The 23,306-nt window shown below is 43.1% G+C and overlaps 1 protein-coding gene across 8 annotated transcripts in view; it reads left to right on the top strand.

Annotated features, from left to right (window-relative positions):
- MELK (maternal embryonic leucine zipper kinase) overlaps positions 1–23,306 on the top strand; it is a 126,079-nt gene that overhangs the window by 34,958 nt on the left and 67,815 nt on the right. For 5 of the 8 annotated variants that reach the window (XM_031654318.1, XM_031654320.1, XM_031654317.1 and 2 more), the window contains exons 5-8: positions 4,309–4,452; positions 6,973–7,041; positions 10,115–10,207; positions 16,584–16,682. In XM_031654318.1, coding sequence (XP_031510178.1) covers positions 4,309–4,452; positions 6,973–7,041; positions 10,115–10,207; positions 16,584–16,682 — 405 coding nt within the window. Of the gene's footprint in view, positions 1–2,321; positions 2,903–4,308; positions 4,453–6,972; positions 7,042–10,114; positions 10,208–16,583; positions 16,683–23,306 lie in introns of those variants that run through there. The other 3 variants (XM_031654324.1, XM_031654323.1, XM_031654322.1) reach the window with 3 other exon arrangements.

The following is a 23,306-nucleotide window of genomic DNA, read 5'->3' on the forward strand; positions in this document are numbered from 1 at the left end:
TAGCAAGACCCTGTCTCTACGTACAAAAAAAAAAAAAAAAAGCCGGGTATGATGGCGTGTGGTGCGCATCTGTCATTCCAGCTCCTCAGGAGGCTGAGGCGGGAGAATTGCTTGAGTCCAGGAGTTTGAGGCTGCAGTGAGCCATGATAATGGCACTGTACTCCAGCCTGGGTGACAGAGCAAAACCCTGTCTCTAAAAAATAAAAACAAAATAATTACAACGTTGAATGTTTTGGATCTAGAACTATTTTCTGCCGTTACTACACTGTAGATCTATCTACATGGTCCACAATGGTAATTTTAAAACCTCTTTATATTTTTAGCTGATCCCTTTGTTCAAATAAAATTCTTAGGGCCAGGCATAGGGGCTCATGCCTGTAACTCCAGCTCTTTGGGAGGCCAAGGCTGGTGGATCACTTGAGGCCAGGAGTTCGAGACTATCCTGGGCAACATGGGAAAACTTCATTTCTACAAAAAATACAAAAACTTAGCCAGTTGTGGTGGTGCATGCCTGTAGTCCCAGCTACCTGGGAGGCTGAGGTAGGAGGATTGCTTGAGCCTGGGAGGCAGAGCTTGCAGTGAGCTGAGATTGTGCCACTGCACTCCAGCCTGGGTGGCAGAGCGAGACTCTGTCTGAAAAAAGAAAAAAAATTGTTAAACAAAATCTCCCAAGCATCCATGAATGTAGGAGAAAATTTAAAGGTACAAGAGTGTGGCTAGGTGCAGTGTCTTGTGCCTGTAATCCCAGCACTTTGGGAGGCCAAGGTGGGAAGATCACTTGAGCTAAGGAGTTTGGGACCAGCTTGAGCAACATAGTGAGACCTTGTTTCTACTTAAAAAAAAAAAAAAAAGGCTGGATATAGTGGTGCACACCTGTAGTTCCAGCTACTTGGGAGGCTCAGGTGAGGAGTCTGGGAGATATAGGCTACAGTGAGCTATGACTGCACCACTGCACTCCAGCCTTGGTAATAGAGTGAGACCCTGTCTCAAAAAAAAAAAAGGTACAAGGGAGTATATATTAAAAACAAAATCCTCTATTTCCCCTACATCCCAGTCATCCAATATTCTTTAATTTTTAAATTTTATTATATTATTCATAGAAATGCGGGTCTTGGCCTGTTGCCCCAGCTGGTCTTGGACTCCTGGCCTTAAGCGATCTTCCCTCCTTGGCCTCCCAAAATGTTGGGATTACAGGCGTGAGCAACCATGCTCCACCCCAGTCATCACATTTCTTTTTCTTTTTTCTCTCTTTTTTTTTTTTTTGAGACGGAGTCTCACACTGTCTTGAAGGCTGGAGTGCAATGGCGTGACCTTGGCTAACTACAACCTCCACCTCCCAGGTTCAAGTGATTTTCCTGCCGCAGCCTCCTGAGTAACTGGGATTCTAGGCATGTGCCACCACCTCCGGTTAATTTTTGTATTTTTTGGTAGAGACGGAGTTTCACCATGTTGGCCAGGCTGGTCTCAAACTTCTGACCTCAGGCAATTTGCCCACTTCAGCCTCCCAGAGTGCTTGGGATTACAGGAGTGAGCCACCGCTCCTGACCTTCACATTTTCTTTTCTCTGAGCCATTCATGTATTTTTCTTGTGTCTCTTGTAGATACCTACAGATATTTTATACGTATGTGTATTTTATGTGTGTGTGTATGTGTGTGTGTTGCTTATTGGTTTCTGTCACACAAATGGTCACAAATTATTACTTTGCACCTTGTTTTTTTCCCATGTAACAATTGATCTTAGAGACCATTTGAGCACATTCAGATATTTCAGACATTTTTATTTCTCTTTATTTTGTATTTCTTTATTTGGAAATATGAAGTAGGCTGTTTTCTTTTTGTAAAACTTATTGGATAACATTAAAAAAATTTCCTATTGAGTTGTAATTTAGATATAATAAAATGTGCACATTAGGTATGCAATTTGACAAATGTATATACCCATGTACCTCCCACCCCAAAGTGTAAAACATCTCTTATCACCTCAGAAAGTTTTCTCCTGCCCTTTTGAAGTTTTCCCTGTAACCATAGCCACCCTGCCCTTACCAGCAACTACTCATCTGATTTCTTTTTTTTTTTTTTTTTTGAGACGGAGTCTCGCTTTGTCGCCCAGGCTGGAGTGCAGTGGCCGGATCTCAGCTCACTGCAAGCTCCGCCTCCCAGGTTCACGCCATTCTCCTGCCTCAGCCTCCCGAGTAGCTGGAACTACAGGCACTACAGGCGCCCGCCACCTCGCCCGGCTAGTTTTTTGTATTTTTTAGTAGAGACGGGGTTTCACCGTGTTAGCCAGGATGGTCTTGATCTCCTGACCTCGTGATCCACCCGTCTCGGCCTCCCAAAGTGCTGGGATTACAGGCTTGAGCCACCGCGCCCGGCCTACTCATCTGATTTCTATCACCGCAGATTAGTTTAATCTGTTCTAGAATGTGATGTAAATGACTCATACAGTATTCTTTTGCTTATTGTTAGGCTTCTTTTGCTCAGCATAATGCTTTTGCAAGCCACTATATCAATCTGTAGTCTTTTATTAACTTAGTACTGGACATTGTTTCATAGCAGTTTGTAAAGAGCTTCCTTTTTTTTTTTTAAATTACTGCCTAGAATTCCATTCCGTGTCATAGTTTATCTAGTATCAGCATTTAGGTCTGAATGCTCCCCACAAATTTGTATGTTGAAACTTAATCCCCAGTGTTAAGAGCTGGGGCCCTTTAAGGAGGTGATTAGGTCATGAGGGCAGAGCTCTTATGAATGGGATTAGTGCCCTTATACAAGAGGCTTTAGGGAGCTCGTTTGCTCCCTTCTACCACATGAGGATACATAGCATATGCCAACTGTGAGCAACAGAACCTCACTAGACACTGGATCTACTGGCACCTTGATGTTAGACTTCCCAGGCTCCAGAACTGTGAGCGATACATTTATCTTGTTTATAAATTACTCGGTGTAAGGTATTTTGTTATAGCAGCCCAAATGGACTAAGACAGTTGTTTCTAGTCTTTTGCTTTTACAAACACTGCTGCTGTAGTAAATGATCTTTAAGGTACATTTTTTGTTAGTGATGGTGTTTGTTTTTTGAGACGAAGTCTTACTGTGTCACCCAGGCTGGAGTGCAATGGTACAATCTTGGCTCACTGCAACCTCTGCCTCCCGGATTCAAGCGATTCTCCTGCCTCAGTCTCCTGAGTAGCTGGGATTACAGGCACCCGCCACCACGCTTGGCTAATTTTTTGTATTTTTAGTAGAGACGGGTTTTCACCATGTTGGCCAGGCTGATCTCAAACTCCTGACCTCAAATGATCCACCCATCTCGGCTTCCCAAAGTGCTGGGATTGCAGGTGTGAGCCACCGCGCCTGACCAAAGTACTGTTTTTTGATATGAGTGAGTACATCTATAAGAGCAATAACTAAATGTGGAACTGTGAGGTCAAGTCTATATGCATTTGTAATTTTAATTAATATTGCTAAAATGGAAACCCAGCTCATAGAAAAGTGGAACTGCCCTGGGAAAGGGATGGAAAGCCTTGAGCTTTGTGCTCTGGTACCTGTTCTGCAGCGTCTGAGATACCTCTGTAGACCTGGGCTCCTTCTGGTACAGATTGAAAACCACTGGTCTTTGGGAGAGAGAAACAATAATTACTGCTGGGTTTTAAAATTTCAGGTAATTACACTAAATGAGAGTGCATTAAGATGAGAATGGGTTTTAATACTTTGCTATAAAAATATAAAACCCTGAGTGAGCTTTTTAAAATCACAGTGGTAGTTGGTTTTACTTCTACTTACTGGTGATAAAACTGTTCGAGGAAAGAGTTATTGTTCTCATTCCTGGAGTCATTATTGACTTGTTTGATCCTGAGAGTGTACTTTTGAATATGCCTTACTCGGTTCTATTCCCTATAAAGTCAAATTAATAATATCTGAGTTAAGTGTACTTTTTGATTTTAAATTTCTTTTTTTTTTTTTTGAGACGGAGTCTCGCGCTGTGTCACCCAGGCTGGAGTGCAGTGGCGCGATCTCGGCTCACTGCAAGCTCCGCCTCCCAGGTTCACGCCATTCTCCTGCCTCAGCCTCCGAGTAGCTGGGACTACAGGCGCCCGCCACCACGCCCGGCTAGTTTTTTGTATTTTTAGTAGAGACGGGGTTTCACCATGTTAGCCAGGATGGTCTCGATCTCCTGACCTCATGATCCACCCGCCTCGGCCTCCCAAAGTGCTGGGATTACAGGCTTGAGCCACCGTGCCCGGCCGATTTTAAATTTCTGTGAAGTGATTTTTGTACGTTGTAACAATATCTGTGATTCCATTGCTGTTGAAGTACTGCCCTGGAGGAGAGCTGTTTGACTACATAATTTCCCAGGATCGCCTGTCAGAAGAGGAGACCCGGGTTGTCTTCCGTCAGATAGTATCTGCTGTCGCTTACGTGCACAGCCAGGGCTATGCTCACAGGGACCTCAAGCCAGTAAGTGACTGCATCATAGTTAGATGCTCACCTGAGAGTTCAGCATCATTTACCTGTTATTTTTAGGTTTCCAAATAATCTGTTTAGGAATCTATCTTAGGTTTGCTATTTTTTGTTGTTGTTGCTCCAGTCATAACATCACATTTCTTTTTTCCTCTTTTTTTTTTTTTTTTTTTTTTTAAGAGGTGGTGTCTCACTGTGTCGCCCAGACTAGAGTGCAGTGGTGTGATCTCAGCTCACTGCGACCTCCACCTCCTGGATTCAAGCAGTTCTCCTGCCTCAGCCTTCCAAGTAGTTGAGATTACAGGCATAGGCCACCATGCCCAACTAATTTTTGTATTTTTAGTAGAGATGGGGTTTCACCATGTTGGCCAGGCTGGTCTTGAACTCCTGACCTCAGGTGATCCACCTGCATTGGCCTTCCAAAGTGCTGGGATTGCAGGCGTGAACCACTATACCCAGCCTTTCTTCCTCTTACTTTTGACTTCTGGGAGGTGTTACTTTTATTTTTATTTTTTCTGTTGTTCAGACAAGAGTGCAGTGGTGCAATTTTGGTTCACTGCAGCATTGACCTCCAGGGCTCAAGTGATCCACACACCTCAGCCTCTTAAGTAGCTGGGAGTACAGGTGCACACAACCATGCCTGACTGATTTTTTAGTTATTTGTAGAGACAGGGTTTCACCATGTTGCCCAGGCTGGTTTCGAACTCCTGAGCTCAAGCTATCCTTTTGCCCTGGCCTCCCAAAGTGCTGAGATTACAGGTGTGAACCACTACTCCTGGCCTTGGTAGGCTTTTTGGATGCATTTATGAGCATTCTGTGTATCTGTCAATTGTGTGTGACTTTATAAATGTCTTTTTTTTATTTTTATTTTTTAACAAGATCTCACTCTGTCACCCAGGCTGGAGTGCAGTGGCATGATCAAGGGTCACTGTAGCCTCAACCTCCTGGGCTCAAGTGATTCTCCCACCTTAGCCTTCCAAGTAACTGGGACTACAGGCGTGTGCCACCATGCCCAGCTAATTTTTTGTATCTTTATTTTATGTATGTATGCGTTTATTTATTTATTTTTATTTTTAATTTTTTGAGACTGAGTCTTGCTCTGTTACCCAGGCTGGAGTGCAGTGGCGCAATCTTGGCTCACTGCAACCTCTGCCTCCCAGGTTCAAGTGATCCTCCTGCCTTAGCCTCCTGAGTAGCTGGAATTACAGGTGCCTGCCACCACTCTTGGCTAATTTTTGTATTTTTAGTAGGTCCGGGGTTTTGCCATGTTGGCCAGGCTGTTCTCAAACTCCTGACTTCAAGTGATTCAAGTGATGTGCCTGCCTCAGCCTCCCAAAGTGCTGGAATTACAGCCATGAGCCAGGGCACCTGGCTGGAAACTCTTTTTCCACCTGTTTATACTGAACTCGTTGATTTGAACTCACTCTTTTGGTTTAAATTTGCTTTTGGCACAAATTGTGTTTGCTTGTAGTTGACCCTCAGAACACCAAGGAGAAAATAGGAGAAAATGGTTTATACTAGTGAGTCTTGTGGGGAAGTGATAGAGTGATCAATATTCCTCCTCTTTTCCCTCCTTTTTTTTTTTTTTTTTTTTTAAAAGACGGAGTCTCACTCTGTCACCCAGGCCGGAGTGCAGTGGTGGGATCTCCGCTCACTGCAAGCTCTGCCTCCCAGGTTCACACTATTCTCCTGCCTCAGCCTCCCAAGTAGCTGGGATTACAGGCATGCACCACCATGCCTGGCTAATTTTGTACTTTTAGTAGAGATGGGGTTTCTCCATGTTGGTCAGGCTGGTCTTGAACTCCTGACCTCAGGTGATGTGCCCGCCTCAGCTTCCCAAAGTGCTGGGATTATAGGCGTGAGCCACCATGCCTGGCCCTTCCTTTCCCTTATATACTTCTTGTCATTTCATTAGTTTCTAGCCTGCCTAGCCTGTAGTATCCAGGTTTTTTTTTTTTTTTTTTTTGAGACTGAGTTCAGCCTCTGCCCAGGCTGGAGTGCAGGCCGACCCCTGGCTCACTGCAAAGCCCGGGCCCCGGGTTTACGCCATTCTCCCGCCTCACCTGAAAGTAGCTGGGACCACAGGCTCACCACTTCTCACCGCTAGTTTTTTGTATTTTTAGTAGAGACGGGGTTTCACCGTGTTAGCCAGGATGGTCTCGATCTCCTGACCTCGTGATCCACCCGTCTCGGCCTCCCAAAGTGCTGGGATTACAGGCTTGAGCCACCGCGCCCGGCCTGTAGTATCCAGATTTTTTAACAGAGACAACCTTAGATCATTTTTACTCATTTTAATTAGTTTATTTTTAAAAAATGAGACCAGGTCTTGCCATGTTGCCCAGGCTGATCTTGAAAACCTGGGCTCAAATAATCCTCTCCTCTCTGCCTTCAGAGTGCTGGGGGATTACAGGCATGAGCTGCCACACTCGGCCTTAAATCATTTTTAGAAATGGCTAGAGGTGGGATTTGATATAAGGAAGTCAGTATACAGTTATCAAAATATCTTTGTTTTCCCAGGAAAATTTGCTGTTTGATGAATATCATAAATTAAAGCTGATTGATTTTGGTCTCTGTGCAAAACCCAAGGTAAGTGCAGAAATAAGATGCATCTATGTTCTTTGTAAATGCATTTGTTTCTTAGTGTGTGATTTCGTCCTGACTTCCACTTAGTCTTTATTGAGCTTGGTTGCATCCATTGAGAAGAATGTTAAATTTCATCCCTGGTATCGGTAGTTTTTGTAAGTTCTCTAGATGATCATAACATGCAATCAAGATTGAGAGTCACTGCCCTAGTTCTAGGATTGGTCCTGCCGAAGAAGACTCCATGAGTATGCTGTGAGAATTTGCAGTGCAGAGGTGACTTGAGGCTATTATAGCAAGAATGCTGACTTGACAATGTGCTTGCAGTTTGAGTATATTGCCACTAGATGATGCCTTTGTTTGTTTAGATAAAAGTTGAGAATTTAGTGCAAATCTATTATCCAAATGGTTCTATAGCTAACAATTAGTTACGTTTTGAGAAACAATCCCCTTTCCTTTTAAAAGAAGGAAAAATCCCATGTGCACTTCTAAATTTATAACTGTTATATATTTCCTTAATTTGCATTCCATGGTTACTATCCCGGCCCGCGGGATCGTCGATGCAGGCCCTGGAGGAGGGAGTGGGAATTTGGGGGACAAGAGACACGAGAAATGGAGACAAGACAGTGCTCTGATCAAGTCTCGTTTAATGGCAGTAATGCAGTGCCTTATATACACCTGGAGGGGAAGGGGTTGGGCCAGAGGCGGAGATGATCTCATCGCGGAGGGCGTGACCAAGTAGGTATTGGTTTCTCTGGTCGAAGGTCATGTTGCACCTGCGCTGTCAGTTGGTAATTTTCCTGGGCGCGGGATGGTGCCTGCGCTACAAAGTAACAATTTTCGCCGCGCGGGGGAAAAACAGGTGAAGAAGAAGCAGGAAGAGCGCCATCTTTTATGAGGTATTGATACAAAAGAGAAACAACAAATCTAGGGAGGAGGTAGAAGGTGGAAAGGAATAGAGCTCCGGCGTTTAATCATTAATTATTATTTGCTATGGCCGGGGCGCGCAGCTCCGGACAGTTACGTTTTGGTGTTCTCCAGCATAACTTCTCTTTGAGGTGACTTTGAACTTTCTCGCTGTCCTGTCTGCAGCAGATCTCCTGTGTGGTTGCCTGTTGGAGGCTTCCTCTGGAGTTCTCTAATCATGGTACTCACAATCTCAAAAATGAGCTGTCTACACTCATTAAGAATGTTGAAATTGCAGACTTGTCTCAGGCTTTTGTAGTCCCATTACTGTTTCCTGTCCCGATCAGAATTAGCTAGGTGCAAAGGGAAGCAGATTTTACCCCTTTGGCAGAATGACTCTTTCTGATTCTTCTCTGATTCCCTTGGCTCTTCAGAAACTATCAGTGGAACCTTTTTTCTGGGAACCAAATGCTAAAAGGCAGGGTTTTTTTTGATTGACAGACATATAAAGATAAAACATACTTTGAACAGATAAACTGGTTTAAGTCGTTCTCCATGGGAGGCAGTGGAGAAGGCTTGTGACAGACCCTGTGTGCCTTCATTTATGGCTGCCACAGATTACCCACATAGACACATCTAAGGAAAGCGGGGTTGCCTGGGAGAGGATTGCCTGAGCCTTCTTCCGAGGAGCGCGCTCCTGGGCATGTTGTTTCAGTTGTAAATGACATCTCACAATTCACAAATCCTTTGCCAGCTGTAAGAACTCTATGCAGCTGTTGGACTGTAGCTTTGTTTTCATTATGTCTTGATATTCTGTGGGAGGGCAGAGGAGGATGAGCAGATTACTCATTTTAACAGATCTGGAAGCTAAGGGAGTGATTTGTCTTATAACTGCATCTAGAAAACAGACTTTGAAGGCACTGTTCTATGTAACATATTGCTTTTTTCCCTCTAAAAAAATAGAGCTCTTCTGTATTTGTAAAGATTTGATACTGGAGATAAGGTCCAGTAAATAAATTTTCCCCCCCTGGGATACTTGGGGATGGAAAGACTTGGATGCTTGGATATATGCTAGGCTTATTTATGTAGGTGGATATTTAGGGAAGTATGAACCTGATTTGACTGAGCTAAGGGAAAAGGATTTGTTCATGCCAGGTTGTAGTGGTGTTGGGAATCCAGAGAAGCAGAGACCACACGTGCATGCACACATGTATACAGAGTATTGCGTTGGCTACAGAAATCCTTTATAATGTGGGGTAGTTTTTCATCTAGCTTCTCTTTGCTTGTGCTCATAAAATGCACAGGTATAGAGTTTCAGTTTTGCAAAATTAAAAGAGCTCTGGAGATCGGTTGCACAACAATGTGATTATATTTCAGTACTACTAAACTATGCATTTTAAAAAGGTTAAGATGGTAAATTTTATGTTATATGTTGTGTGCCATAAAAATTGGCATAGAGCGGCCGGGCGCGGTGGCTCAAGCCTGTAATCCCAGCACTTTGGGAGGCCGAGACGGGCGGATCACAAGGTCAGGAGATCGAGACCATCCTGCCTAACACGGCGAAACCCCGTCTCTACTAAAAACACAAAAAATTAGCCGGGCGAGGTGGCGGCGCCTGTGGTCCCAGCTACTCGGGAGGCTGAGGCAGGAGAATAGCGGGAACCCGGGAGGCGGAGCTTGCAGTGAGCTGAGATCTGGCCACTGCACTCCAGCCTGGGCGACAGAGCGAGACTCCGTCTCAAAAAAAAAAAAAAAAAAAAAAAAAAAAATTGGCATAGAATAAAAATGGCCGATAATTTTTATCGGCCAGGCACGGTGGCTCATGCCTGTAATCCCAGCACTTTGGGAGGCCGAGGTGGGTGGATCATCTGAGGTCTGGAGTTTGAGAGTAGCCTGGCCAACATGGCGAAACCCCATCTATACCAAAAATACAAAAATTAGTTGGGCATGGTGGCAAACTGCGTGCCTGTAATCCCAGCTACTCTGGAGGCTGAGGCAGGAGAATCACTTGAACCCAGGAGGCAGAAGTTGCAGTGAGCTGAGATTGCACCATTGCACTCCAGCCTGGGTGACAGAGTGAGACTCAGTCTCAAAAAAGAAAAGGATGTTTATCAAGGTTTAATTCTCTTAAGGGCTGTAATTAATAAGTGTTTCATTTTTATCTTATTGACAGGGTAACAAGGATTACCATCTGCAGACATGCTGTGGGAGTCTGGCTTATGCAGCACCTGAATTAATACAAGGCAAATCATATCTTGGATCAGAGGTAATTATTCATTGATTAATTCATTATATAATCAACAGGCATTTATATTGGTGACCTGTAGTGAGTCAGGCACTGTGCATGGGGGTATAATGATGAAGTAAGAAATAATCTTGTTAATCAAAGAGTTCAGTCTATTTGGTGAGTGAGATATATATACTTATAAATGAAATTAATAACTTGCAATAAATATAGTAACACATAATATACTTATGAAGCAGGGATATTTCTGGTGTCCTTGTTGTGGTTGCTTTTGAATTAAATAGTGCCATAGTTTGGACTGGTTAGTCTAGCTGGATAGAACAAAAGACCAAGGTTCCAGGCTCAGTTTTCAGAGATGCTGGTTAGCACAGAGAAAACCTGTGCTTTGTCTATTCATAGCTGATTCTCCAAGGCCAGCAGCCCTGTGTAGGAGTCCAGGCTGAGAAGGACTGGGCTTTGCCTGATTTATATTTGCTGTATCTCAGATTATCAAATTAGCAGCTCCTCCCATTCTCTGGAGTACTAGTTTTGCTGATGTTAGTGTCATAAGATTTAAAAAAACACTGTAGTTGTGAAAAGCTCAGGAACTGCTCGGTTAAACGGGTTTCTTATTTTAGGACATGTCCAAATCTTTTTTTGTTTTGTTTTGTTTTGTTTTGTTTTTTCGAGATGGAGTCTCACTCTGTCACCCAGGCTGGAGTGCAGTGGCGCAATCTTGGCTCATTGCAACCTCCGCCTCCTAGGTTCAAACGATTCTCCTGCCTCAACCTCCCAAGTAGCTGGGATTACAGGCACCTGCCACCACGTTCGGCTAATTTTTGTATTTTTAGTAGAGACGGGTTTCACCATGTTGGTCAGGCTGGTCTCAAACTCCTGACCTCAAATGATTTACCCACCTCGGCCTCCCAATTATAGGCATGAACAATTGTGCTCAGCCTCCAAATATTTAATGTACTCTTGTGCAGTGTGATCCTTCAGGAAAGGAACATCACAGATAGCAGCTGGTCCTGATTTTATTTGCCTATGGGATCCACTTTTGATAGAGAGCATCTTTTGGAACTAGTGTAAGGAACTTTGGGAATACCAAGTTACTTCCTAACACGAGAAGATGGGAACTGTTTTTGGTGACTTTTTATTTTGATATAATCTCTAACTTACAGGATAGTGCAAAAATAGAATGGTATATCTTTTACTCAAATTCACAGTCTTTTACATTTTTCCTTATTTGCTTTATCATTCTCTATGTTTTTATATATGCATTTGTTTTGAATCATTTGAGTTAGCTAGAAACATCATATCTCTTTATCACTCAATATTTCTTTATTTATTTTTCCTGAAAGTAAAGACCTTTCCTGTTATAACCACACTTTAGTGTCAAAATTTAACATTGATACCATTTATTTAATTCATAATTCATATTCAAATGGTATTAATTGTGCCAATAATGTCCTTTATAGTTTTATTGTCCCCCCAGTCTAGTATTTGGTGCAGGATACATTTAGTTATTGCATTTAGTTACTGTGTCTCTTTAGTCCCTTTTAATCTGGAAGACTTCCTTAGGCTTTATTTTTCTTGATCTCAACATTTTTGAGGAGGCCAGTTATTTATAGTAGAATGTACATTAATTTGAATTTATTTGATGTTTCCTTATGATTAGATTCAGATTATGTATTTTTGGCAGAAATACCACAGAAATGATGTTGTGGCTTCTTAGTGCATTATAGGAAAGGGACCAAATGTTTTCTGAATGTTTATCATGGTCCTGGAATCATGCTGGATACTTTTTATTTTTAATTGTGGTAAAATACACATAACATAAAATTTACCATCTTAACTGTTTTTAAAATATGTAGTTTAGTAGTACTGAAATATAATCACATTGTTGTGCAACCAATCTCCAGAGCTCTTTTAATTTTGCAAAACTGAAACTCTATACCTGTTAAACAATTCTTCATTTCTGCCTACCCTATTCCCCTACCCTTCTGCTTTCTGACTCTATGAATTTGACTAATCTAGGAACCTCATATAAATGGAATCATACAATATTTGTCTCTTTGTCACTGGCTTATTTTACTTAGCATAATGTCCTCAGGTTCATTCATGTAGTATGTGTCACAATTTCTTTCTTTGTAAGGCTGAATAATATTCCATTATATGTATATACCACATTTTGTTTATTCATTCATCCACTGGTAGATACTTAGATTGCTTCTACCTTTTGGCTCTTGTGAATAATGTTGATAGGAATATGAGTGTACAAATATCTCTTTGAGATCCTGCTTTCAATTCTTTGGGTATATATTCAGAAGTGGAGTTGCTGGATCATATTGTAATTCTATTTTTAATATTTTATGGAATCTCCATACTGTTTTCCATAGTGAGTGCACCATCTTACATTTCCACCAACAGTGTACAAGAGTTTCATGTGGGCTGGGCGTGGTGGCTCATGCCTGTAATCCCAGCACTTTGGGAGACTGAGGTGGGTGGATCATGAGGTCAGGAGTTTGAGACCAGCCTGGTCAACATGGTGAATCCCTGTCTCTCTTAAAAATACAAAAATAAGCCAGGCATGGTGATGTGCACCTGTAATCCCAGCTGCTCGGGGGCTGAGGCAGAAGAATCGCTTGAACTTGGGAGGCAGAGGTTGCAGTGAGCAGAGACTGTATGATTGCATTCCAGCCTGGGTGACAGAGCAAGACTCTGTCTCAAAAAAAAAAAAAAAAAAAAAAGAGTTTCACATGCTAGATACATTTAATAATTTTCACTTAAGCTCTACAGACTTTTTTTTTTGAGACGGAGTTTTGCTCTTGTTGACCAGGCTGGAGTGAGATTTGAATGGAGTGAGGTACTGTTTCCACTACTCCATTTAGTTTCCCAGAAGGAGTGATAATTGTATGCCTGATCTCACAAGATTCTTAGAGGTGATGAAAATCTGCGGATTTGAGTGTATCTGGGTTTTTCCTATGTAATTTTAAATTGTTTTCTTGTCCATGTTTGTTCAACTTCCTGTCCTTCTCAGAGTGTCTAAAGGATAGTGGACTGAGGAGTCATTTGAGGTACTTACTAAATGATGCAGAGCTCAGGGTAGTAACTCCCTCAGAGATTTTGGTTTCATTTTCTAAGATGGGGCTTTAAGAATCTTCATTTAAAATACTAATAAAATAGTTGATTCTGATGTTCACGGTCCTGATTGTGCTTTAAGGACATGTTCCATTGTAAATATCTCTAATTTCTTCAGTAATTTTTCATGGGAAATGGTTTCAGTTCTCTCTTCCTCCCAATTATTTTATTATCTCTTTTTTTTGAGACAGAGTCTCACGCTGTCTCCCAGGCTGGAGTGCAGTGGCATGACTATGGCTCATGGTAGCCATTACCTCCTAGACTCAAGCAGTCCTCCCACCTCAGCCTCCCAAGTAGCTAGGACCACAGGTGTGCACTACCACACCTGGCTAATGTTTTTTATTTCTTTGCAGAGATAGGGTCTTTCTGTGTTTCTGGGGCTGGTCTTGAACTCCTGGGCTCAAGTGATCCTCCTGCCTTGGCTTCCCAAAGTGCTGGGAGCCAGTTATTTTTCATGTCAACTGGTAGTTTTTGGATTTACTTGCATTTGCTTTAGTTATGATTTTAGTTAATTTATTCTCGTATTCAATTCAAAACAGTGAAGTAAAAGTGCTTTGAGTTAACTGAAAAATACTTTTTCTGCTTTCTTTTCTCTAATAAGTGTTGGTAGCACTATGAGGATGTTATTATAATTTTATTCCTCTTTAAGTTTAACCCTAGACATAATCTTTCTGTTGACTTTTTGTTTGTTTGTTTGTTTGTTTGTTTTTTGAGACGGAGTTTCGCTCTTGTTGCCCAGGCTGGAGTGCAATGGTGTGATCTTGGCTCACTGCAACCTCCGCCTCCCGGGTTCAAGCGATTCTCTTGCCTCAGCCTCCCGAGTTGCTGGAATTAACAGGCATGTACCACCCCTCCTGGCAAATTTTGTATTTTTATTAGAGATGGGGGTTTTTCCATGTTGGTCAGGCTGGTCTCGAATGCCCGACCTGAAGTGATCCACCTGCCTCGGCTTCCCAAAGTGTTGGAATTACGGGCATGAGCCACCGTGCCCAGCCTTATTTATTTATTTATTTATTTGAGACAAAGTCTCGCCCTTATCCCCCAGTCTGGAGTGCAATGGTGCGATCTCGGCTCACTGCAAAGTGCTGGGATTATAGGCGTGAGCCACCATGCCCGACCCTTTTTTTTTTTTGGAGACAGACTCTCACTCTGTTGCCCAGGCTGGAGTGCAGTGGCGTGATCTTGGCTCACTGCAACCTCCGCCTTTTGGGTTCAGTGATTCTCCTGCCTCAGCCTCCTGAGTAGCTGGAATTACAGACATGCACTACCACACCCGGCTAATTTTTTTTGTCTTTTTAGTAGAGACAGGGTTTCGCCATGTTGGCCCGGCTGGTCTTGAACTCCTACCTCAAGTGATCCACCTACCTCACCTCCCAAAGTGTCGGGATTACAGGCATGAGCCACCGTACCTGGCCCCTCTTGTGGTATTTGATGAGGCCATGTAGCTCACTGTTTCCCGTGCAACCTCTTTGGTTTGATTTTTTTTTGAGACAGAGTCTCGCTCTGTCACCCAGGCTGGAGTGCCATGGTGTAATCTCAGCTCACTTCAACCTCCACCTCCCGGGTTCAAGCGATTCTCCTGCCTCAACCTCCCGTGTAGCCAGTATTACAGGTGCCCACTACCACATCTGACCAAATTTTGTATTTTTAGTAGAGACGAGGTTTTACCATGTTGACCAGGCTGGCCTTGAACTCCTGACCTCAGGTGGGAGGAGGCCCGTTTCGGCCTCTCAAAGTGCTGGGATTATAGGCGTCAGCCACTGCACCCGATCTGCTTTGAATTTAATACCATGAATGAGTGTCATGCCATCATGTCTCAATTTATAGATTAAATATTTGACATCTCTGAGGCATAAATGGTCAATTTCTGACCTCCTGCAACTTGGAAGAGTAATCAGGTGTTTGCTTCAAAGCAGATTGTTCACTTGAGACATCGTAGTAGAGTCCTAATAATCTGATATGATTTGGTAAACAGGACTAGGGGTTAGATTTGGCTTATCTAGTATAAGTACTACCCAGATACGTGATGCTGCTCAACTTATTTTAACTCTGTTTTCTCTTTGTTTCTTTTCCTTCTTTGTTTTCTTCCTTCCTTTCCTTCTTTCCTCTTTTTTCTTTTTTTCCTCTTAAACTTTCCTAAGCCTGGGAGGCAAATGTTGTAGTGAGCTGAGATTGTGCCACTGCACTCCAGCCTAGGCAACAGAGTGAGACCCTCTCTCCAAAAAAAAAACATTTTCCTAAGGCTCAAATGAGAGTAAGAGCTGTGACTTCTCCTCGGCTAATGGTGGCATCATTACTAAGGCCAAATACTGCTTGAATAAGTAGTTACTGCTTAGGACTCATGGGACACATGGATATCACATATAAAGGTTAAGCTCTTTCCTGGGATTTTGAGATTTGTAGGACTATTTGTGCTGGTAGGCTAATTTCTAGTCTCTCTCTCCATATATATACATATAAATACATATATATTTTTGTTTGTCTGTTTGTTTGTTTGTTTGTTTTTAGATGGAGTTTCACTCTGTGTCCCAGGCTGGAGTACAGTGGCGTGATCTCGGCTCACTGCAACCTCCATCTCTTGGGTTCAAGTGATTCTCCTGCCTCAGCCTCCCGAGTAGCTGGGACTGTGGGCATGCGCCGCCATGCCTGGCTAATTTTTGTAGTTTTGGTAGAGATGGGGTTTCACCATGTTGGCCAGGCTAGTCTCGAACTCCTGACCTCAGGTGATCCGCCCACCTCGGCCTCCCAAAGTGCTGGGATTACAGGCATGAGCCACCACGCCCGGCTGCCTCTACATTTGAAAAGTCAATCATTGAACTTTATTAAAGTTCTCTACATAGAATTTTATAGTACAGCTTAGTCATACTTGCTGATTATTAATACATTTTAAGACATCCTCATGCCTGTTTACATAAACTTCATGTGTAACCTAAACCTTCAGTAGCACTGTAGAATTGTCTCATCTTCTTATCATGTCCAATACAGCCCAGCCTACTGGAAATTATTTTCTGTGAAGTGTTAGAGTCCAGCTGGAGGAGAGTGCATTGAATTGGAAGTCAGGAGGCCTTCCTGGGTGGCCTCCAATTGACTGGGTGACCTTAGAGAAGCCTCCTTAGCTTCAGGTTCTCTGACTATAGAATGAGCAGGTTGAAGTTGTTGATCTCTGAGCTCTCTTTTAGCTTTGTGACAATTCTGTGATTGTATCAAGAGTCCTGCCGTTCTGAAATATGTTTGAATTTTTGTTTCAGTGATTTTCCTTTTTCCCTCTTTCTCTCAGGCAGATGTTTGGAGTATGGGCATACTGTTATATGTTCTTATGTGTGGATTTCTACCATTTGATGATGATAATGTAATGGCTTTATACAAGAAGATTATGGTGAGTATTACAAGGCATAGAATTTCAATGTAGAACTTTTCTATTCTGCATAGTATATGCTTCCATTCATAAATGTACAAAAACAGGCAAAAAAGTTATTCTCTGCTGTTAGAAGTCAAAAATCATAGTTATTCTTTGGGAATGGTTAAGGAGTAGGCTTCTGTTCTGTTTCTTAATCTGGGAGTTGGCTACACTTGTATACAGTAGTTCCCCCTTGTCAGCGGTTTTGCTTTCTGCAATCTTAGTTGCCCATGGTCAACTGCGGTCTGAAAATTGGTGAGTTTATATAATACAGTAAAGATATTTTGAGAGAAAGAGGCACATTCAGGCCGGGCGCGGTGGCTCACACCTGTAATCACAGCACTTTGGGAGGCCAAGGCTAGTGGATCACGAGGTCAGGAGATCGAGACCATCCTGAATAATGTGGTGAAGCCCCGTTTCTACTAAAAATACAAAAAATTAGCCGGGTGTGGTGGTGGGCGCCTGCAGTCCCAGCTACTCGAGGCTGAGGCAGGAAAATGGCGTGGAACCTGGGAGGTGGGAGCTTGTAATGAGCCAAGATTAGCGCCCACTGCACCTGTAAGCCTGCGGACAGAGCACTCTGTCTCAAAAAAAAAAAAAGAGGCCGGGCTGCGGCTCAAGCCTGTAATCCCAGCATCTCTTTGGGAGGCCGAGACCTGGCGGATCACGAGTCAGGGGAGATCGAGACCATCCTGGCTAACACAGTGAAATTCCCTACCCTGGCTGGAAAATTACAAAACTGAAGCCGGGCGCAGGCATGGTGCTCTGTAGTCCCAGTTAGCTGGAGGCTGCGCAGGAGAATGGCATGAACCCGAGGCGGAGCTTGCAGTGAGCCACATCCGCCACTGCACTCCAGCTGGGTGATAGAGCGAGACTCCGTCCTTCAAAAAAAAAAAAAAAAAAAAAAAAAAAGAGGCACATTCACATAACATTTTTAACTGTATATTGTTATAATTATTCTATTTTATTATGTTATTGTTAATCTCTTATTCTGCATAATATATAAATTAAACTTTATCAAACACACACACATATATATATATATATACACACACACAGAAAGAAACATAGCACATATAGGGCTCAGTACTATCCGTGGTTTCTGGCATCCATGGGGGTCTTTGAAGGTATTACCTGCTGATAAAGGGGACTACAGTATTCAGGTTTTGAAAACTCATTGAGGTGTACTCTCATGATATACAACCTATATAACCTTCTTCTTTTTCTTTTTTTTTTTGGAGACGGTGTTTCACTCTTGTTGCCCAGGCTAGAATGCAATGGCTGTATCTCGGCTCACTGCAACCTCAGCCTTCCAGGTTCAAGCGATTCTCCTGCCTCAGCCTCCTTAGTAGCTGGGATTACAGGCATGTGCCACCATGCCTGGCTAATTTTTTGTGTTTTTAGTAGAGACGGGGTTTCTCCATGTTGGTCAGGCTGGTCTCGAACTCCCGACCTCTGGTGATCTGCCCGCCTCAGCCTCCCAAAGTGCTGAGGCGTGAGCCAACGCGTCCGGCCCAATATACAAACTTCTATATATATACTTGCTCAATGAAAAGCTTAACAAAACAAAAACAGAATGCTGTGTCAAATCACATTTTCCTTTTGACTTATAAAATAAGAATCTCTTCTTTTCTTTTTTTGGAAGATAAAATTTTGACTTCAGGGTATAATAAAACCACAATTGAGATCACCTACTGTAAGCTTTGTTAAAATCCTATATATCAGAGACAGAGAGTAGATTAGTTGTTGCTTGGGGTTGGGGGTGGAGAGTGACTGCCTGTGAGTATGCATTTTCTTTTTGGGATGATGAAAACATTCTGGAATTAGAAAGAGGTGATGATTACACAACTTTGTTAATATACTAAAATCTACACTTTAAAAGGGTGAATATTATGGTATGTGAATTATGTTCAGTTAAAAAAATCAGAAAAAAAATCACAGGAAGGAAAATAGGAAAATTATTTTAAAGAGTAATATTTCAAAGCAAACTAACAAAAGAAGACAGGTAAAGAGGAAGAAAGAACATCTTGTGTTCCATAGCAAACCAAGGTCAGACTAGCAGAGCAGCTTCTCTGAATGCTTCTCTGTATTTCTTCTTTTTTTTTTTTTTTGAGACGGAGTCTCGCTCTGTCGCCCAGGCTGGAGAGCAGTGGCGCGATCTCGGCTCACTGCAAGCTCCGCCTCCCGGGTTCACGCCATTCTCCTGCCTCAGCCTCCTGAGTAGCTGGGACTACAGGCGCCCGCCACCTTGCCCAGCTAATTTTTTGTATTTTTAGTAGAGACGGGGTTTCACCGTGGTCTCGATCTCCTGACCTTGTGATCCGCCCGCCTTGGCCTCCCAAAGTGCTGGGATTACAGGCGTGAGCCACCGCGCCCAGCCTTTTTTTTTTTTTTTTTGAGATAAAGTCTTGCTCTGTCACCCAGGCTGAAGTGCAGGAGTGCGATCATGGCTCACTGTAGCCTCAACCCCCTGGGCTCTAGTGGTCCTCCCACCTCAGCCTCCCAACTAGCTGGGACCACAGGCACTGCACCACTACACCCAGCTAATTAAAAAATTTTTTCTTGTAGAGATAGGATCTTCCCTATGTTACCCAGGCTGGTCTCAAACTCCTGGGCTCAAGTGATCCTCTCACCTCAGCCTTCCAAAGTGCTGAGATTACAGCCGTGAGCTACTGTAAGAAGCCTTCTGAATGCTTCTTGAATCCAATTGTTTAACAAATATTTCCTGAATTTCTGCTCTATATGAGGTGCTGAAAGGCGTAGAAAAGATCTAATGAAACTTTATTATTGTCACCAGGGCCTGATTTCTTGTTGGAGACAAGTATAAGCTATCTAAAAATGGCAAAGGGTGGGGAATGCCATATTATAACACAGTGTAAATGAAGTTAATATAGGAGTTGGAGTGGGATCTGGGAGGGCATCTTAGAGGAAGTGAGGTTTGAGCAGGTCTTTAAAAGAAGGGTAGAAGTATTTCAGAAAGAGATGTGGGCGAGAACATTCCTGATAGTACAGATAGTATGAGCAAAGGCATAGAGATGGGAGAGATGTGGGGAGGAATGGGCAGTTTTATGTAGCTGAACCATTGGATCTCTAACAATTAGACGAGGAGACTACCTAAAGCAACTCTTACTTCTAGGAAGTAGCACACAGCGTTGAAAGTGGTAGACCCGGTTGGCTTGTTGCCCACTCTATAGAACACCAAGTCTAAGGATACAGTTTTTCCTATACCCCACCTTAGAAGATTCTTTAAAGTTGATTCCCAAGCTTCAGAGAATAGCTTTGGGAAGAGATGGAATTGCAATAGTTCCAACTCCTTGAAGGCTGAGGAGCTCTGATTCTACAGGGTCAAAGAGAAGCAGTGTGAGTGGTAGCTGTTAACACCGCTTTGGGGACCCATGTGTGTCCAGGCTTCTCCTTGTGAAGGGGAGATAAATGAGGAAGTGGGCTGGAGGCCGGCCTCCTAGAGCCTGCTGCTGTAGCCAAGACAGCTTGTTTTCCTCCCGAAAAACAACTTGTTGAACCTTCTCGAACTTTGCTGGGTAGCACTCGTTGCTTTGGCTTCTGCATGCTGACTGTGGCAGTAGTTCCTGACTCCATAGAACCACACCTGACTGCATCAACATCAGGATACAGAGGAGAATAGGGTTAGGATCCCTTTGTGGCTTTAGCTCCAGTCAGCAGAAGTGATCTTTGTGCAGCTCAGTAACATTTATCCAGTTATACTTTTACAAAATATTAGGTTGGCCTCTTGAATTCTTCCCTCTTTTTGCTACTCTTTTCTGTAAAATAGAGCTGTGTTTCTTATTCTTAAATAATTGTATTCTAGTATAGGTTGAGTATCCCTAATCTGAAAATCCAAAATTTGAAATGCTCCAAAATCTGACACTTTTTGAGTGCTGAGATGATGCTCAAAAGAAATGCTTACTTGGACTCGGGAAGGGGAACATCACACACCGGGGCCTATCATGGGGAGGGGGGAGGGGGCACGGATTGCATTGGGAGTTATACCTGATGTAAATGATGAGTTGATGGGTGCTGATGAGTTGATGGGTGCAGCACACTAACATGGCACAAGTATACATATGTAACAAACCTGCACGTTAGGCACATGTACCCTAGAACTTAAAGTATAATTTGAAAAAAAAAAAAAAAAAAAAAGAAATGCTTACTGGAGCATTTCAGGTTTTGGATTTTCGGATTTGGGATATTCAGTCAGTAAGTATATAATGCACATATTCCAAAGCCTGAAATCTGAAACACTTCTGTTCCCAAGCATTTGGGTAAGGGATACTCAACTTGTATTGTAAGTTGCTAGGATATTTTACCCTATTCTTGTTTTGGGAACTCTATCCCAAAGAAATAAGCTGACAGATTTCTCGAAAGTGAACTAGAATTGAATCTGCTAGCTGGTGTAACATGGAATATTACACCTCCTAGACTTCTAGAAAGACTATGTGGAAACAGATAATGGTAGACTTTCACTGTTGGAAAACACTTGGGAAATCATGTTTTCTGACCCTTGTTGCTTGTTTTATATTTAATCCTCACTAAAACGTCTCCTGCCTTGGCTATGTCCATGTACTCTCTCTCAGGGTGGGGGAAGTTAGCTAATGGATTTAGTTCTTCGTAACCCTAGTTGCACATTAGAATTGCTTGGGGTGCTTTAAAAAATATTGGTTCCACCCCCCAGAGCAATTAAATCAGAATATCATTGATGTTTTTGAAATTCATAATCTTCAGAATCTCTACTTTCTTTCTTTTTTTTTTTTTTTGAGATGGAGTCTCGCTCTGTCGCCCAGGCTGGAGTGCAGTGGCCGGATCTTGGCTCACTGCAAGCTCCGTCTCCTGGGTTCACACCATTCTCCTGCGTCAGCCTCCCGAGTAGCTGGGACTACAAGCGCTCGCCACCTCGCCCGGCTAGTTTTTTGTATTTTTTAGTAGAGACGGAGTTTCACCGGGTTAGCCAGGATGGTCTCGATCTCTTGACCTCGTGATCCGCCCGTCTCGGCCTCCCAAAGTGCTGGGATTACAGGCTTGAGCCACCGTGCCTGGCCAGAATCTCTACTTTCTATCTGTTGACTTTGGTAAATTATGTAGCCTCTCTGTGTCTTCATTTCTTTGTAAAAATGGATGAAATAACATGGCATAGGGTTGTTGTGAAGATTAAATGAGTTAATCTATGAAAAGCATTTAGAGTGGTGCTCAATAAATGTGGCTATTATTATTATTATTATTATTATTTGAGATGGCGTCTTGCTCTGTCACCCAGGCTAGAGTGCAGTGGTTAGATCTCAGCTCACTGCAACCTCCAACTCCCGGGTTCAAGCAGTTCTGCCTCAGCCTCCCAAGTAGCTGGGACTACAGTTGCACACCACCATGCCTGGCTAATTTTTGTATTTTTAGTAGAGATAGGGTTTCACCATATTGGCCAGGCTGGTCTTGAACTCCTGACCTCGTGATCTGCTCGTCTCTGCCTCCCAAAGTGCTGGGATTATAGGTGTGAGCCACCGCGCCTGGCTGCTATTATTATTTTTTTTTTGTTTTTTGTTTTTTTCTGTGACAGAGTCTCACTCCGTCACCCAGGCTGCAGTGCAGTGGCGCGATCTCAGCTCACTGCAACCTCCCCCTCCTCAATTCAAGCGATTCTCTTGCCTCAGTCTCCTGAGTAGCTGGGATTACAATCATGCGCCACTGTGCCTGGCTAATTTTTTTATTTTTAGTAGAAGTGGGGTTTTGCCATGTTGGCCAAGCTGGTCTCGGACTCCTGACCTCAAGTGATCCACACACCTCGGCCTTCCAAAATGCTGGGATTACAGGCATGAGCCACCACATCTGGCAATTATTTTTGAGACAAAGCCTTGCTCTGTTGCCAAGGCTGGAGTGTAGTGGCGCCATCTTGGCTCACTGCAAGCTCTGCCTCCTGGGTTCAAGTGATTCTCCTGCCTCAGCCTCCCAAGTAGCTGGGATTACAGGCGAGTGCCACCAAGCCCAGCTAACTTTGTATGTTTAGTAGAGATGAGATTTCACCATGTTGGCCAGGCTGCTCTCGAACTCCTGACCTCAAGTGATCCTCCTGCCTTGGCCTCCCAAAGAGGCTGGGATTATATGCATTTCTAAATGAGATTTGCTAGTATTTTGTCCAGGACTTAAAATTGGCTCAAAAATTAATGGGTGCTTTTTTGGGAACTATCTTTGTACGTTTGGTTTTGGATTCATGATTTGTATTAGCCCCATAAAGTTACATTGGGGAGTATTCTTTCTTTTACTTGTCCTGGGAGAGCTTAACATTTTGTGGATGGAAGTTCAGCTCCACCTGTGCCTTCTTTATGGAAAGATTTTTAACTAACATGTAACATTTAACTAACATAGATCATAACATTTCATTTGAAGCTCTCTAGTGGCCTCTTTCTCATCTCATACAAGCCAGAGTTTGCCCTGTGTGCTGTGGGGTTTCCCCTGTGTAATGTGGCCACCCATCACCTCACTGCCCTTGTGGTTTACTTCCTGCCTCACTTGTGCCACCCGCATTGTTCTCCTTGTTGTTTCTTTTTTCCCCTTTTTCTGCAACATGCTAAGGTGTGCCTGCCTCAGGGCATTTGTACT

This window comes from Papio anubis, chromosome 13, assembly GCF_008728515.1.
Source record: "Papio anubis isolate 15944 chromosome 13, Panubis1.0, whole genome shotgun sequence".
In the NCBI taxonomy this organism is placed as follows: Eukaryota; Metazoa; Chordata; class Mammalia; order Primates; family Cercopithecidae; genus Papio; species Papio anubis.